Source organism: Cyclopterus lumpus, chromosome 9, assembly GCF_009769545.1.
Source record: "Cyclopterus lumpus isolate fCycLum1 chromosome 9, fCycLum1.pri, whole genome shotgun sequence".
Classification (NCBI taxonomy): domain Eukaryota; kingdom Metazoa; phylum Chordata; class Actinopteri; order Perciformes; family Cyclopteridae; genus Cyclopterus; species Cyclopterus lumpus.
The window spans coordinates 18,736,303-18,753,176 of record NC_046974.1 but is presented as its reverse complement, the minus strand read 5'-3'; the positions used below and the strand labels follow the sequence as shown (position 1 = coordinate 18,753,176).

Genomic DNA, 16,874 nt, shown 5'->3' with positions numbered 1-16,874 from the left:
TCTGCACCAGACTGCTCTGTCTCTCCCTCCTTCTCTGCCTCTTTATGATGTCATCACACTGGTGATTGATGTTGCTGCCATCTTCCTCCAGCTGTAGCTGGATGCTTAGATTGTGTTTCCACCGTTAATATATATATGATGAAGACAAGTACAATGTTTGTTTCTTTTGGACTTTGTCGCATTGCTTTATTTGCTTTCCACTGTCCTGCCACTAGAGGGCGCTGCAAGACGACAGTCAGCACACTGTCTAATGGACAGCTCGAGATCCGACGAGCTCTTCAGTCCTGCTCGGTTTCAAAGCGAGTGCTTACTCGCTCTAATACCCAATGCATATTCTCACAGTAGCTATCAGGCCTATTGATATCATTCACAATATAAAATATAACGATCATTGTGAATCGAGGATGACGTGCCAGCTGCTAAATAATGACAAAGTACAATAGATAGATAGATAAGTACTTTATTGATCCCCTAAGGGAAATTCAGGATAGTGTATGTCCTTGATGTTACACCTCCTGCTGGGATGTGCCCTACAAAATAAGAGTCCCGATAATAACACAATTGGATCAGATCTTCTTATCTACAGTCAATGATCGGAACACAGCCTGATGAGAAAGGAATAAACACTGTTGAAGATATTAAACCAACATGGACACTTAATGTGTTGACAAAGAAGACGTATAATTAAGTGATACTGACTAAAGTGATTCAGCAGTAGAGAAAATGTAGTCAGTTGTTCATAGGTTGTAAAATCATTACAAATGTGTTGTAAATGGTTGGAGCTATTATGAGCTATATGATGAATACACCCATAAATTCCCAAAAGGTTGATACAATTATATGGATGTAATCAGTGTGGAATGATAAATAAAAACGATTAAACTGAAAAGAGGTAATGACTAAAGATGAATCTATTTTGTAGGTTTCTAAGCAACACTGGCCGCCGACGTGTGATGTCTTCACCTCTAAACCACTGGATCTACAACAACACAGATTACACACACGGACTTTAGCGAAGAGCCATTTAACTCAGCGTGGTAGGAATCAGAGTCTCCCTAACATGTGTAATATGAAGTCATAATAATGTAGAACAGGTTTACCTTCATCTGGACACGGGGCCTCGTCTGGGCCGCTGCCAAACCCCCCTCCCTCCTCGGTTCCCACATCAGACCACCTTACAAACTGGAGGTTGAGGGGGGTTGGAATGTATTTTACCCTGTGTGATGTGATTGTTTGCAGAGAAATGGGTTGACCTTGCCCTCTTATGCCACACACACACGCACACACTCGCTCTGGCCGAGCTGGAGGTGTGTGAGACAGACCTGCTGAGTGCAGGAGGTCTGGGACCCCGTCACCACTTCCTCCATACAGAGAACAGAGGATCCAGTCAGCTGCAGCCAGGATGGGACAATAATGAGCCGTCCAGCCGCCACCACCACCTCATTTGCCTCTTACTTTTCTTCTGCATAGACCAACCAACTAAGGATAAACCCTGAAGAGTTACAGTCTAAAAAGCAGTACCCAGTTTGAAAATTGCATACAAAAAAAAAATGGCGCTAAGCAAGTCACAAACAACCTGTGACACATCGTGGGGGCACAATATGCTACTGAAATATTGAGTTTTCAAACAGGCCGAATATTTCATTTTGGAAAGGGAAAATCAGTTAAATTCAATGAAACATTTAAATTAGGTTTCTGGTACAAATTACAAAAAATGTGTAAAGCTGATTTTTTTTCAAATATGAATATTTTGTTTTTGTCTATATGCGTTGTTGTTAAGATCAGATTTAGGAAAGAAATGATGAGTTTTATAAGATGGCCACACACATCTGTCACTATTTAATGATTTTGATCCCCGAATTTAATATGTCCATTTATAAACAACGACAGAATAAGCCAGTTCAACTCAGTCGCTTTAAGACAATTAGACGTATTACATTTGATTATTTATCACTATTATTCGATTGTGTGATTGTAAACTTCAACAGAAGAAGTTTTACGGAACTTTTCGGAACTATTGAATGGAACTGTATGTCTTTCAGGAACACGTGAAATTATTTCGATTTTCACAATAAATGAACGGATTGCAGAGACGTAGATCTATCCCTGTTGTGCTTGAATTATCAATAAATACACCAGTGAGTTTTGTCAAATCCCTTCTTTTGACTGGAAAGTTGTGATTTATTTAAAGGAGCAATATTCCTCACTAACATTTTATTTTTACAGAAACAGCAAATCGTCAAAAATATTTATTTTGATTTTACAGTATACAGTAACTACCCCGTGGCATCATAAGTCAGCATATATGCCTGTGGTCTGTTGAATTATTATAATAAAAAATGTACAGTCTAATAATTAATAGAAGTCAACATGTTAGCATATTCGGGATGTAACAAAACTATCATTCTGAGCAAAGTATATGATAATAATGTATGGATCTGTTTAATTTGCCTTTTCACGAAAAAAAAAAAATCTTTCTTAAAAAAATATCTATAGGTCTTCATTTTGATTTGACACGTCTGTTTATTTCTGTTTGGTTGGAAAGTCAAATAATTGACCTGTGGGTTAAAACCTGACTGAAACAAACCCCTGTAAACCAATACAATGAGTGTGATTAACGTTTTTCATGGTAACCCTTCTTGACAACACACACACACACGCACACACACATATATTTCCAGCCTATGGTCTGATCGACATTGGTTAAATAAGCTATTGTATGTTCACTGAACTGCTTTTTAAAAAATACTAAAAGTATATAGGCCTTTTGTGGATACTTAATAGTGTACTCATGAAAAGTAACTTCAGCAAAGTCAAGGTGTGTTGCTTGTTGCTCAAATTCGTCTGTATAAGCGATCTATATTATGAAAACTCATCAGTAGAAGAAAATCATTACAATTAAAATATAATTAATGTATTACGTCCCTTACTTTAAACATTTGTGAACTCTTTAATTACATTATTTTAAAAAGAAAACGGAACGTGTGTGTCTGTGTAGATCAGAGGAAATCGGAAACTTGATGGGTCTGCATTTACACACACGCGCACACACACACTCACACACTCACACGCACGCACACACCGGGCACAGATCCAGACCCTCCCAGTGGCCGCGCGCTTTCACTGCAGCAGACGCTTGTGCGGAGAGGCAGTGCACCGAGCTGCTGGTGACCGGAGGTCTGTCACCGGGGAATTTGATATAAACACGGTAAGAGCTGCAGTTGTGGATACATTTTTTTAAACGAAAGATAACCCGTGCAGATGCCCAACAACGCTGCACATTTACCCATGAGGATTCCCAACAGGCTATAATATTGCATCATATTTTGTTACAGTATTTATTTTCTTATTTCATTGCCTATGTTTTACTTCTTTTTTTAAAGCTATTCGAACTCAACATATCGATAGGCTCGTATTTTCTACGGTAGAGTATTTCAGACCACGGTTACCTGCATACATCTCGACACACAAAGTCAACACCACATTCCTGCTAGTATCCTCATGCTAAATTAAATACAAATTAACCACAGCATGTTGGCCTCGCAGTGACCTCTTCAACTTTCAACTCTGGATGCCTCCAGTTATCAGGATCTACAGTAATCCAATCAAAATGTTGCACGCTGGCGTCAACCCACTGCTGCTGCTGCTGCTGCTGCTGATGATATCGGCCTCGTATAATCTGCTGATCATATGTGAGGGTCTCTCATGTGAGATTAGACCTGGGAGTTATTATCATTTCGGGGAATGGAAATCAAATCCTCATCACATGGGTATATAACAAGTTACAGTTGTGATTTATTGAACAATGTAAGACATTAACATTGACTAATAGCCTTGTGTGCAATGTTTTATATCCCAGCCCCCTTAAAATAAATCCCGTCATTGGTTAGGCATCATAGGTCTTTCTTTTAGTAGGATTGGAGTTAAATTACCTCAACATTTGGGTAGAAAATACCGCTTTCTGCGTTCTATTTTCATCCTGCGGTCTAATATGTTCACCTCACATCAATGGCCAGAAGGTTGAATTAAAGCAAGAGGAAAACATTTCTAGTTTCTCAGATTTTAACAATAATTAATTCATCTAAAAGAACAGTTTAATTAATAATCCAGTTTTTCAATGAAAGGGAGCAGGAGTATCTGCGTGTGCGCGCGCGAATATGTGTGTGTGCGTGCGTGTGTGTGTGTGCGTGTGCGTGTGTGTGATTGGCCAGTGTCACAACAGTGATTTGGGCTGCAGATACCGATGCACCGTGCAGACCTATGGGAGCGCAGGGAAGGCAGAAGGGGGAGGGCAGAGTTTCTGAGGCGGACTTGACTCCATTTGTAATGAAGGATCTGATGAGCGTGTTTCAGACCAGGGCTACCGCTGAGTCCGTGAGGGCATCAACGAAAGGAGCGATATAGATGAGGAGGAACTCACATCCGCGTTGAACGGGTTGCAGCCTTTGCATCCGGCGGTGACGGGGAGTTCGTGGAGCGGTCGAGCCGCGGACTGAGCGCAGGGGGACGGACAACGAAACGAGAAACAACCCGATGACATTTCGGAGCTGCACGGGGGCACATGGTGGATTTTTGAGAACCGACGCTCATGCATTTTAACTGTTGGATTCAAAAGATAATTTAGTGGGAATTAAAGCAAGCCAAAAACAAACAAAAACAAAGCAGGCTGCTGAGCGCGCAGGAGCAGGATGAGCGTGTTTTCTGCAGGGAGAGCAGAGCAGTGCGTTTGAGGTAAAGGCCCTCAGGGAGACCATGCACAATACACACACATACACGCACGCGCGCACACACATACACGCACACGGGTCAGGCAGACTGTGGTTTGCTTATTTAATGTCTGGAAGAGCTGCTTCCATTTTTTAAAAGCATGTAGGCTGTACAAATATTCTGCATACGAATATATATGAACAATAATACAAGCAATGTTACCTCTGCAGTTATAATACAGACACCTGGATGTTCACATATTGATCAATGGCAAGCAAGTGCATGTCATAATTAACAAAAACAATGTTAAAGTTCAAATTCATATTTAATACAATTTGAAATGGTAACCTGCAGGGTATTGAACCAGTTACAATGTAAGTCATTGTGATGTAATGTTAGCCATTATATTGCTGCTATTTTACAAAGAGAGGACCATAAGTTAGAGACCAACATTGACTTTGTGTATCTTTAAACCCAAGCTGTGTCCCACCTCCTCCTTATCAACTGTCCAACAGTGTGTGTGGCATCCGCCATATTTTCAGTTAGGACATTAGTGTGTTGTCCTATCAATTTCAAAAATATAATACTAAATAAATGTAGCAATATTTTTTAAATCATAGATCTTCAGACTGACCTTAATTTCCCTTTGAATTAGTGGGTCATTAACAATATGAAATGTTCAGTGACAGCCGCCAAAATATATCAAACAGCTCGCCTGTGTTGTTCACCCTGTTCGAAACCTAATGCACATTGGACGTGTGTGTTTGTGTGTTTGTGTGTTTGTGACTATATGTTTGTGCGTGTGTGCCAGTGGGACATGGCAAACGGAGGGGACCAGTTCGGCCTTGCAGAGCCTCCGGACTCTGACTCCATGGATTCCCCAAAAGAAATCAAACTGAAAAATCCCAGCTACACCTTAAACTCACCAGCTTCACCGCAGAAAGCGTCCAGTCAGCAGGTACCGGCCTGTACGGCGGACCATAATGTAAATATTGATTTTATCAATATTGATCAAGTAATGAGTTCAGATAATTAATCCAGAAATTTCTCCGGTTATCGCTGTAGAAAAAAAATATTGATGCATGTCCCTCGAACTGTAGGAAATATGACGTTTTTTTTACCGCTCACTTTATCGCTTTTTGAATACAATATATGTAGGCGTTATATTGGTCTACATTTAATAAAACAAATTAAATATTTGAGTTACATTTTTTGCATGCCTGCATTTGACTTCCAGAAGACTTTCTCTTCAGTTAGTGAGCACTGTTTTTATTTGGCTGCAGGGGATGGAAGGAATCAAAGTTTTCCTCCACGACCGGGAACTTTGGACAAAGTTTGATGAAGTGGGAACTGAAATGATCATCACCAAGGCTGGGAGGTAAGAGGAGGAAGACATAATGACCTGTTTGACTATAGTTGTTTTACTTTGGGCATATTTAATTCATCATTTTTTTTTATAAAGACATGTCTTAGGGACGTTTTAATGCACGAGATATATTTTTATTAGCATGTCTGTCCCAATACTTCTGGGACAAACTGTACAATGTAAATGCCTCAGGGGACGTTTGGTCTCAGGAGGCTGGCTGTTTATTAGATTATCTAACTTCAGCTATTTTATAATCTAAGTCTGTCTGGGTTTGAAAGTACATTATAATACGTTCCTCCTGGATGTGCTCCCTGCAGGAGGATGTTCCCCAGTTACAAGGTGAAGGTCACAGGACTCAACCCGAAAACAAAGTATATACTCCTGATGGACATTGTGCCCGCGGACGACCACCGCTACAAGTTTTCAGACAACAAATGGTTCGTAGTTTATCGCAGCGTGTAAACTCCAAACTTCGACTACCACACAAACTTCTGAGTGGGACATGGGCTTTTAAAGGTTATAAAATATGCAACTGTCCCTCGTGTCCGAGCACAGGTCAGCGTTCCCACGACCCTCTTGTTTATTAATGATGTGCAACATGTTTAACATCAACTACGCAGCGAATACGATAGCGCGACTATTCTCAATGAATTAATACAAAAATAATAGCCTACTTCTGGGGGATTAAAAAAAAAAAAGTATTCTCTTCCCTACTTTTATAGTAATGTGGGCCACTATATATCATACATTAGAAATCTTAGCCTGAAACCTCTGTAAAACGGTATCTGCGTAAAGCGTGTTGTTGTGGGTTTACTATCCACCCATGACTCTAAAGGTCGGGTCCTCTTTGCAGACTACGGTGACCTAATTCCCGTGTTTTCCCCCGTAATTGCCCGCCGGTGAAATCAGAGTAGAGAGAGACTATGACGGGTTCACCGGGCGGACAGACGACACAGGCCGGATTAAAGTCTCCCATTCAAGTGCTTGTTGTGCTGAGTGGAAAATCCGAACAGACGCTCTGATCCGCCGATGCTCTTCCTCTTCAGAGCACCGGGCACTCGGTGCTCACAGTGTAACGGGCCGGACACCGGAGAAACGTGCTGTGGCACGGAGTCCTGCAGCTCGGAGGTTGTAAAGATGACTCGGTGCTTTAGGCAAGTTGTAAGAGACCAAGTTGTTCTTTGGCCGATTGCTCCCCTCAACTACAACAGGCTTAAAATGTGTACAACAAATAATTATTTTGTTATCTTTTGTTTCATTTGACTTTCTTTTATGAATTTATTTTAATTTTGCCAGGTCACGTCATTTAGCTGTCGAGACTCAAAACACATGGGCCATGCCTTCACGCGACGGTTTTTAATCAGTGACATGGTAAATAGTTTTTGAAGTCTTTATTCTTGAGCTTCAGTTGATTATTAGATCACATCCTCCACTAATTATTTTCAGCCCTATTATGTTGTCTGTGACGTGTAAAACGTCAGACGTCGGCCTTAACTAAGAAACTCGCCCTCAACCGTTTGACACGTGGATTAAAAAGCTTCTAAGCTTCTTTGGACAACTAAATGGCTGCACCTCTCTCGGATGTCTTTGGTTCTCGCTGTTTTAGTTTTGAGGGGATTTAACGTAGTTAACGCTTTCAGGCTTCTCGCTGGGCGCCTCACAACATCTCTGACACAAAATAACACGGGATCGCGTTAATCTGTGTCGACTAAACTGTGGTCCAGATGTGGATATCTGTGTAAACTCAAGAAGGTGGATTGCGTGTTATTCTAATTAAAGCACCAGATAGGCCTCTGCAGCCGGCGGCAGCGCGGGCCTCCGCGTGGCTGTGCACTGGCGGTCAGAAACCAGCGCGGTGTGTCAATGTCTGCCCGTCTCTGATCCGCTGCACTCGTCTCCTCTCTAAAGGTCAATAACGGGAAAGGCAGAGCCCGCGATGCCCGGGAGGCTCTACGTCCACCCGGACTCCCCCGCCACCGGAGCTCACTGGAGCCGCCAGCTCGTCTCTTTTCAGAAGCTCAAACTCACGAACAACCACCTGGACCCCTTTGGACACGTGAGTCCGTCTTCTTTAGAGCTAAGTGGTGCTCATTCATTTAGAACAAGACAGGTGTTCTTGGTCTGTTTGAGCTTTTTTTTTTTTCCTTCTTTTTTTTTGTTTTAAAGCTCTTTGAATAGTTTTTTAAGGCTTGGTTACGTCATAAACACGTTGTTTAAAAGACACAAATCATACAATTCCCATGTGAAAATGGTCTTTTGGCCTGAACTTCTCAAATAGCCATAATATACATTTTAAATAATCAATCTTGAGTTATGTTTGAACGATGAGACAAACTACAGGAGCCGTTAGGCAGGTAACCACATGCAGCTCACTCTGAACGCATCACTCAGCCGACATCACGAGGGCGGAGTGGCTGCAGACTCATTCCCGAGACGCAGCTTTGATTGCTCCACTTGCCTGACAGTAAGTCTCAGGCTACACTTTATTTAGCGAGAGCAGGTGAGCAAGTATCCTACCGCGTGCGTCTTGGTGCGTGCACGAGCACACAAAAAAACAAACAGATATTGTTGTCAAGCTTGTTGAATTAGAGCTAATGATTTCAATGCCTCTAAAGCCCATTAGCTAATACACGTAACCAGCGGACCCGTCACTGCGATTAAACGGTGCCCCTTTGGATAAACAAACGTGCTTGCGCCCATGCATGCGCATACACATCGGACCGCGATCCCTTTAAAACTCAAAAAGCACTTGTGGAGTTACCAGTGACGTGTTAAGTAGTTACGATTGTTGGCTGAATGCACTGAGTTGTTATGTATTCACAACCCTATTTGCAAGTATACAATTCAACAACGTTACCTCCTTTTTAATAAATAACGTTTTACAACCTTCAAAAACACTGAACAGGATGGCTGTACCTGTAGCATATGTGATATTAACAATACAATTAGTATATCTAGTTTGAAGTTAATCCACATTTGTTCAAAACAACATCAATGTTTCCTTAACAATATATATTTATGTAATCCAAGCCAATCTTCTTAGGTGCACCCTCAAGACAAACAATGATCTTGTTACATCTGTTCCAATATAATTGTGATATGGGAGGAGCCATGGCAAGTATGCCATTAATAAGACCATGAATGTTGTGCATTGGACCACAAGTCACTGGCTCCTTCTAAAACAATTGTTGTCTTTAAGGTCTGTTTGAGAATCAGAGATAAGTTGGGGGGAGAAGTGGTAGGCTAACAACAATCATTTTGATAGAAGTAGTTTGATATGTATTTTGAAACCATTATCTTCTCAATCAATAGAAACATGTCTTGAAATCATGGTGGAACTATAGTTTAGCTTGATCTTCATAATAAAATGATGCAAAAAGCTGCATTCATTTTTGAAGTAGATCAAGTAGGATCCTTTTTTAACAGTACATCTATATTTCACTGAAAATAAAGTAAGCTAGTCTGCCAGGTTAGTGACTCATGATTACATCGAATGTATTTTGGAATTTAGGCCTTATTTCCAATAAGTCAGATCATGTGGAGTCTGGTGTTGTTGTAATAACCTAGTATTATTTAGTTTTGGAAAGGAACTGGTCATACATTAAATTAACTGCTTCACTAATCACTTTGCTTTAAGGTGGCAGCATTTTTGGTAACATTGACATGAATATAAGACTTCTAGAAAAAAAGCCTTAACATAAGTTATAACTGAAACAGGTAAACAATATTCTTACATTTGTGACTTACACCAGTTTCAGCCTAATATGAATGAATCTCTTAAAAATGAATGTCATACAATCCAGTACCTTGACACAAATTGGGTTCACCCTGCACCTGGCCTCCAGTCCGGTCCCAGCATCTGCTGGTGGGAAACATGACAGCTCTGTCAATCTCACCTCCTCAATCTCTCCCCCCTGTGCAGATAATACTCAACTCCATGCACAAATACCAGCCTCGCCTTCACATTGTCAAGGCTGACGAGAACAACGGCTTCGGCTCAAAAAACACGGCTTTCTGCACCCACGTCTTCTCTGAGACTGCCTTCATCGGTGTGACGTCCTACCAGAACCACAAGGTACGCTTTACACAAGACAACACTGTTAACATATAGGAACCAAAACTTTACATGGGGCCATGGGTACAAATAAAAGTGATAAAAAAACAAATACAAAACAAAAAGAGACTTTTTAGATGATCCTTTTGGCTTTATTGGTCAGAGGAAGAGTGTGGTGGTCGACTGGAAAGGGGGAGAGAGAGGGGTATGACGTGCAACAAAGGTCCCAGTTTGTAATGAAGCAGGGGCAGTAGCCATTCGGATAGGCGCTCCACAAAAAGTGACATTTCGACATCACTTGGTGCTTTTTTTTTACAGACTGAAGCTAAAGGCTACCTCATAATTATCCTAACAATTATGGAAATGGTTCTCAAAGTCTTATGCCTGCAAATCAGATCTATTCAGCCGTTATATTTGTGACCACTTGGATAAGTGTATGAAGATTTGCCTTTGCTCCCTGACTACCTTAAAACTTCTGTCTCTCACACACAGTATATTCACACACGTTCACACACACACACACACACACACACACACACACACACACACACACACACTTATTATTTGTTTGTATTACTGTCCTTATTTTGTATCCAGAAAGTCAATTTGCATCTACTTTGTTTATGTGGGCTTACTCAGTATTTGTAAATATGTCCAAAAATAAGTTTTGTGTGGGTGTGGGTGTGTGTGTGTGTGTGTGTGTGTGTGTGTGAGCATGTGTGAGTGTTGGTCTATAATGACCTGTTTCTTTCTCTTGATCTTTGCTGATCCAGTTTTCTCAACGTCTATTAGAAAGACAGATTGCTGAAGCTTTAAGCCGCTCTCATTAAGTTTTCACAAGACCATTTCAATGGGATTACATTTCATAACAAAACTTAAATAACATAAATAGATTCATTTCCACTATAAATTTTGTCCATACCTTGTTAGCACTTTAATTCAATGACATTTATTTTGCTCAAAATCACAAATTTGCCTCAAAGGCTTTTCAACAATAGGCCTAAATTCTGCACTCGTGTATCTACAGCTTCAATAGGGTACTATTTTTTTAAAATACAAACACATACAAAGTTCATAAAATAGATCTACAACAAGTATTTATGTGCATTATTTAATTTAGAATAGTGGTGACAGTCCTTTAAAAAGTTGTGCTATTTATACCAGTTGGAGTATTGTAGTTTGTAAACGCTTAATGATGATGACTTAAGATAAGTGTAATTGTTGTAACTGCTTTTTTTATAAAATGTCATCATATATTTACATTCATAATTTTTTACTCATTTGTGTATATTATTATTATTAATTAAATAAATAGAGGCATTAGCAGAAGTTAGTAATTTAATTGAAATTAAAGTTGTTGACGTTTTGAGTATTCTAAAAATGTATCTCCCTTTTACATAATTTCACATATGTGGTCATTGTGTAAAAATAATCATTATTTCTGTCATACAAGTGATAACAAATACTAATGATATTACACTGCTAAATTCAACATTCATGTATCAAATCAGAACTATTTAGCCAGTAGTTTGGTGGATATCAGTGTTTTCGGCACTTCAAAGTTTATTTAGACCTGAGCTGGTGTCAGATCTCAAGGCCACTTGCCTGCTGTGTGGTGGTGGTTTTCCTCCATGACATCACTGACAAAAGTTTGAAGACTTAAACATCAAAGCTCGCAGCTTTGGACCTCTAAAAGCTTTGGCCTGAAATCCTTAAACCTGGCGACTGTTTGGGTAAACAGTTTATTCTCTGTCAGCTGGCAAAGGACAGTGTCCGCTCCACTAGAAACGTCAGCTGCTGAGGAATGTTGGCCGTGAAGAGCTTCAGCAGGGCTGCTATTACATCTGTAGGGCCTCTCGGTACCAAGTCAATGAAAAGAACAGTTAAGAAACTGTATACGTGCCCTTGAGTGTCTGTCTGTACTTGCATGAAAGTGTGTTTGTTTGTGCCGATGCATGTGGTGTAATGCTTGCGTCTGAGCTAAAGATTTTCTATGTTCGGTGCTCAGATTACACAGCTGAAGATAGAGAATAACCCTTTTGCGAAGGGCTTCAGAGGCAGCGATGACAATGAGCTGCACCGCATGGCCAAGCTACAAAGGTGAGTAAAGCTTTTGTGTGTGTGTGTGTGTGTGTGTGTGTGTGTGTGTGTGTGTGTGTGTGTGTGTGTGTGTGTGTGTGTGTGTGTGACACAGAGCCACCTGATCTTAGCCTGACATCTCGGCCAGAGCGTGCAGCACAAACACGACACACCAAGAGTCAGTTCCTGCATCGATAAATAGAAATATGATGATATCACGTTGCTGCTGGTTTGTTGGACTGTCACGTCTGATCAGCTGATGGCCCTACATGGTGTCTGTTTGCGTGTTGGGCTAATCTCCATTCAAGCGCTGTTTTGGCAGGCAGTTTAGAGATTTTAATAAGCCAATGGGAGAGGCTGTTACAGAGGGCGGAGGACCGAGAGAGGTTGGTATTTAATGCAGCAGCCCTGTGTTACTGTGCTGCTGTGGTTGGTGGGGAGCAAAGCAGAGGAGAGTCTATCTGAAGTGACACACGGATGGATGTTTATTTTTAGAGCAGCGTATTATCTCACAATAGGACTGGCTGTGTGTGTGTGTGTGTGTGTGTGTGTGTGTGTGTGTGTGTGTGTGTGTGCGTGCATAAGTGTGTGTCACTATCTCGGGTCAGGGAGATGTGGCCCGCTGTCCCCTACATACCACAGAGTTCACCAAAAGGGGAATGTGTACAAAAAGCGATCAGAGCTGAAAGGATGGCGTACGACTAAGTAGATTTGAAAGAAGGGGGGGGGGGACAAGAACACTAATAATTCACCCAATTAAATACATGTACAGTCAGTCGTTTTATCAAGCACATAACAACATCAGATGCAAATGCTTGCTTCTGCTGTAATTCTCAACCTACTAACTCTCAAACCTTCCTCGTTTTCAGTAAGGACTACCCCGTGGTACCTCGCAGTACTGTTCGTCAGAGAGCCTGTTCGACAGGCAGTCCCTTCAGTGGGGAGGGTCGGGGTCTGCATGGATCTCCCGAAGCTGTCGGATCTCCCTACAGCTGCGAGAACGGCTTGAGCAGCGGCAGTCCCCAGGAGCTGCTGAGGGCTCCCCCTGCACACTACACCCTTCCTCATCCTCAGCTGCAGCCCGGCCAACAGCCGCAGGTCTACCACTGCACCAAGAGGAAAGGTAGGAGGAAGCTGTGAGAGAAAGAACACAAAGCAATGCCATTAGTCATTACCTGACACAGGGTGCAGACACTACCTTTGTATTTTAATTTAATTATTGTAAAAAAAAATAGTAGCAATAATTTAGTATTTTGTGTACATGCTTACCCGCATTGCTGACAGTCATCTAACGTTTAATATTGTTTTTAAATTGTTTAATGTGCATACATGTTTCAAGATTGATTTCCTTACTTTTAGGCAGCCAGTAAGAAGAGAGACTAGAGACTTGAAGTCGAAGAGAGTTATTTGGTTATCTTTATTATTCATTTATCAGTCACAGTTGCTGCCGGGACAATTTAGAAAACTCAGAGATGATACCCAAAAAGCATTGCACTTAAGAGATTAAAAAAAATATTAATGTTTTTTTGCCAACTGCAAATTAATGATGATCATGTAACGACTGTATATAACATGGAGCTAACAAAAATAGTAAACTTTTTTTACTGCAAAGGACCTCACATTTTCATATTTTTAAAGCCTACTGAAATTAATGGAAACCAATGGCTGACTGGGAAAAAGCAAATCAACCTAAAGACCAGGTCCCATTCACATGTGCTGGGACCGACATTTAGTATGTGTTTGTTTAACGAGCATCAGATTCACTGACTGAATGAATGTGAGTTATTATGTATCTGTATTATTAGTCATAGACACACGCTTGCATGGCTTCATTCAGACATATTAATCAACAGCTAAAAGAAAATCATTAACAATAACTGAGAGAAATAATGCAAAGAAGCTTAAAATAACATATTTTGTAAGGCTGCAATTTAACTCAAGCTGAGAAACATCACTTTTTAATAAGCATGGGAGACAAGTAATGTGTGCTCCAGGCTTGATTTTTCTTTTTTTTCAATGTCTCAAAAGGCCTTTTAAATCTGGACTGTGCTACTTGACAGAGTGGTCTGCATTGATGATAAGTATAGCTTGTGCACTTTGTAGGTAATTGGGCTGGGTATTGTTTTTATTACACTGTTGCAGTACTGATACTACTGTATGTTTTACCATCGAGAAACAAATTAATTCACTTTCAACTCGTCTTTTTCTCTGTCTACGTCTCTCTTTAGTGGAGAACTGCTCTTCAGGAAACCGGCAGCACCCGTACAAGAAACCCTACACCAGAAGCTCTCCGAGTGAGGGCGAGTCTTACTATCACCCCTCCTCCTATCCTCCTCCTCCACCCGGTCTATCCAACAACCAACTCACTGACTCCCCCTTCAGCTCAGACATGGGACAGCGTCAGGCCTGCATGTTTGCCGGAGCCGAGCCCAGACTGGATGAACTCAACCGTGCACCCTGGTCGTACACCTGCCCGCTGTCCTCTGCCATGACCCCAATGGAAACCTACCCACCTTACACCCCTCATCCTCCCTACAGCTCCAGTCCGCAGGGTTCCCGACTCAGCGCTTTGGCCCACCAGAGCTCTCCGGCGCTTGGAGAACACATCACCCACGACCCCTATCAGAGCCAGAGCTCTGGACCTTCATCTCAGAGCTCCCAAAACATTCACAGCAGGCAGCTGAGCCCTCCTCTCAGAGAGTATCCACGCTACACGCCCAACCTGTCTCCTCCTCTCTACCACACACTAGAAACACACACACACATCAGATGTGGCGTCCCCGAATGGAGTGCAGCCTCCTAACTGAACCAGAGGACACATACAAAAGACTGACAGAGATTCCTCGTCTCAAATTCAGTGACCCTTGTTTTTGCTTCGCTGAAAGATGCCACGCCATATACGGACTGAATATGATATGACCTTTGTAACATTTTTGTGAAAAGTGATTTTGTGCCGTGTGGAGAAGTGTCATCTGTTCCTCATGTGTGCCCCCTGTGATGGATGGAGCAGTGAATTGTGAAAGACTGGATTTAGACATCCATGAAGTGTTGAAAGAAAAAAAAGAGTCAGAGCGGCGCAATCAAAGTTGTACTTTATTTGTCTTTCCATAACCCAAAGGCTGGCGTCACCCACATGTTTGCACTGTGAGCCCTGCTAAGGCCAGACCGGGAGCAGCACCAGGCTGTTTTCCTCTCAATGACTCCCACTCTCTCCATTGTGAAGGATGTAAATTGCGACCCACTGTCAGACAGGCCCTGACATTTACTGACCAAAAAAATCTCCGCTCTCACAGCAGAGCCCGAGGGAGACATTGTTTCTCTTTAGTAGAGCAAAGCACAGCTCCATGCTCGGTCTCAGTGAAAGAGAAAAGGCATGGGTTGTCTGTGCTTGTGTGTTTGTATGTAAAGCCTATGTCAGTTCAGCTCAAGGATGCGATGAGTTAATTTCCAATGAGACAGGCAGTAGAAGCTGCAGGCGCTGCACCATAGAAATAAACAGTTTGTTTAGAGCACGCTACAGGCTGAAGGACCTGTAAACACTGCTTCTACTGCATTCTGGGTAAATGCACAACTCAGCGTCATGCAACTGTCACCGCTGTCCTCTCAGTCACCCCCAGCTGACCAATCAGCTTTCTCCATTCACCGAGAGCCAGCCAATGAGCATAAGCATCTCTTTTATCCCCAGCAGACCAGTCAGAGCTGGAGCGCAGCATGTTTCATGTGTGCTGGCCCATTTTAGTTTGTTTCTGAATTATTCATGAGTCCAGTGTTGATCCTTGACATGTGAAGATTGCTCAGTAAACAGAGAATCACAGTGCTATAAATGGGCTAATGTTGATGCACCAACTCTTTAAAATATTATTTTTAGTCCCTTTACTTTGTCTTTACTTTCTCTAAATGCTCCCTGTCGCGTCCATACAGTATGTCTCCATTAATTGCTGTGACAAGATTGGTTAAATACATTTCCCTGTAAAGAAACAAGTGTGTCACCCACTGTGCAAGCTGAGATTTTGGTTCATTGTGTAATGAAGCAGTTTTTATGTTTATGTCCAGGTGTTTTACATGCAGTAACATGTGAGAAGGTGCTCTAACATTACAACCCATCAGTGTGCAGAGCATATCCTCATTCCTTGATGTGTGTGTGTGTGTGTGTGTGAGTATGTGGGTTCGTTACAATGAGATTTTTCTATAGCGTTGTTTCTGCTAATAGTATTTATTACTCTAGATTTGTAAAGATTAGTTTGTTGTTAACTTGTGAAACAAGACGGTATTGTTTAAAGCTATTTGTTTCTCTTTGAAAGGTTGTTTCTGGTTTCACCCTTCATCTCCAAGTGGTGATAAATAGTTGTGATAAATAAAAATGTGCTGTTCAATGGAAATAAAGACAGATTTATACACAGAAACAATACATTTGAGAGAATTTGGCCGAAGTCAAGTGGTTGTAGTGTTCTTCTTTGTGATTGTACCGCAAAAGATTGGAGACAAACTTAACATTCCCGGTGGGTTATTTAAATACGTTCAGCACCTTGGGTGTAGGAACTCTTTTAAGTGCGGTGCAGTTTATCAGTTTCAATGCATGTATCTTTATGAAGGACCTGATAAAAACAGCAGCCTGCTCCTTTTCTCAAATGTGTGCAATAATCTCATTGAACAATGTAGAGAGTACTG

The 16,874-nt window shown here is 41.4% G+C and overlaps 1 protein-coding gene across 1 annotated transcript; it reads left to right on the top strand.

Moving 5' to 3' along the window:
* The first annotated feature begins 5,524 nt into the window (after positions 1 to 5,524).
* tbx5b (T-box transcription factor 5b) lies at positions 5,525 to 15,274 on the top strand. Its single transcript, XM_034541927.1, has 8 exons — positions 5,525 to 5,692; positions 5,991 to 6,085; positions 6,391 to 6,510; positions 7,982 to 8,129; positions 9,996 to 10,148; positions 12,136 to 12,227; positions 13,076 to 13,329; positions 14,435 to 15,274. The coding sequence occupies exons 1-8, from the start codon at positions 5,525 to 5,527 to the stop codon at positions 15,007 to 15,009; spliced, it is 1,605 nt and encodes a 534-aa protein (XP_034397818.1). The 3' UTR covers positions 15,010 to 15,274.
* Positions 15,275 to 16,874: the final 1,600 nt, after the last annotated feature.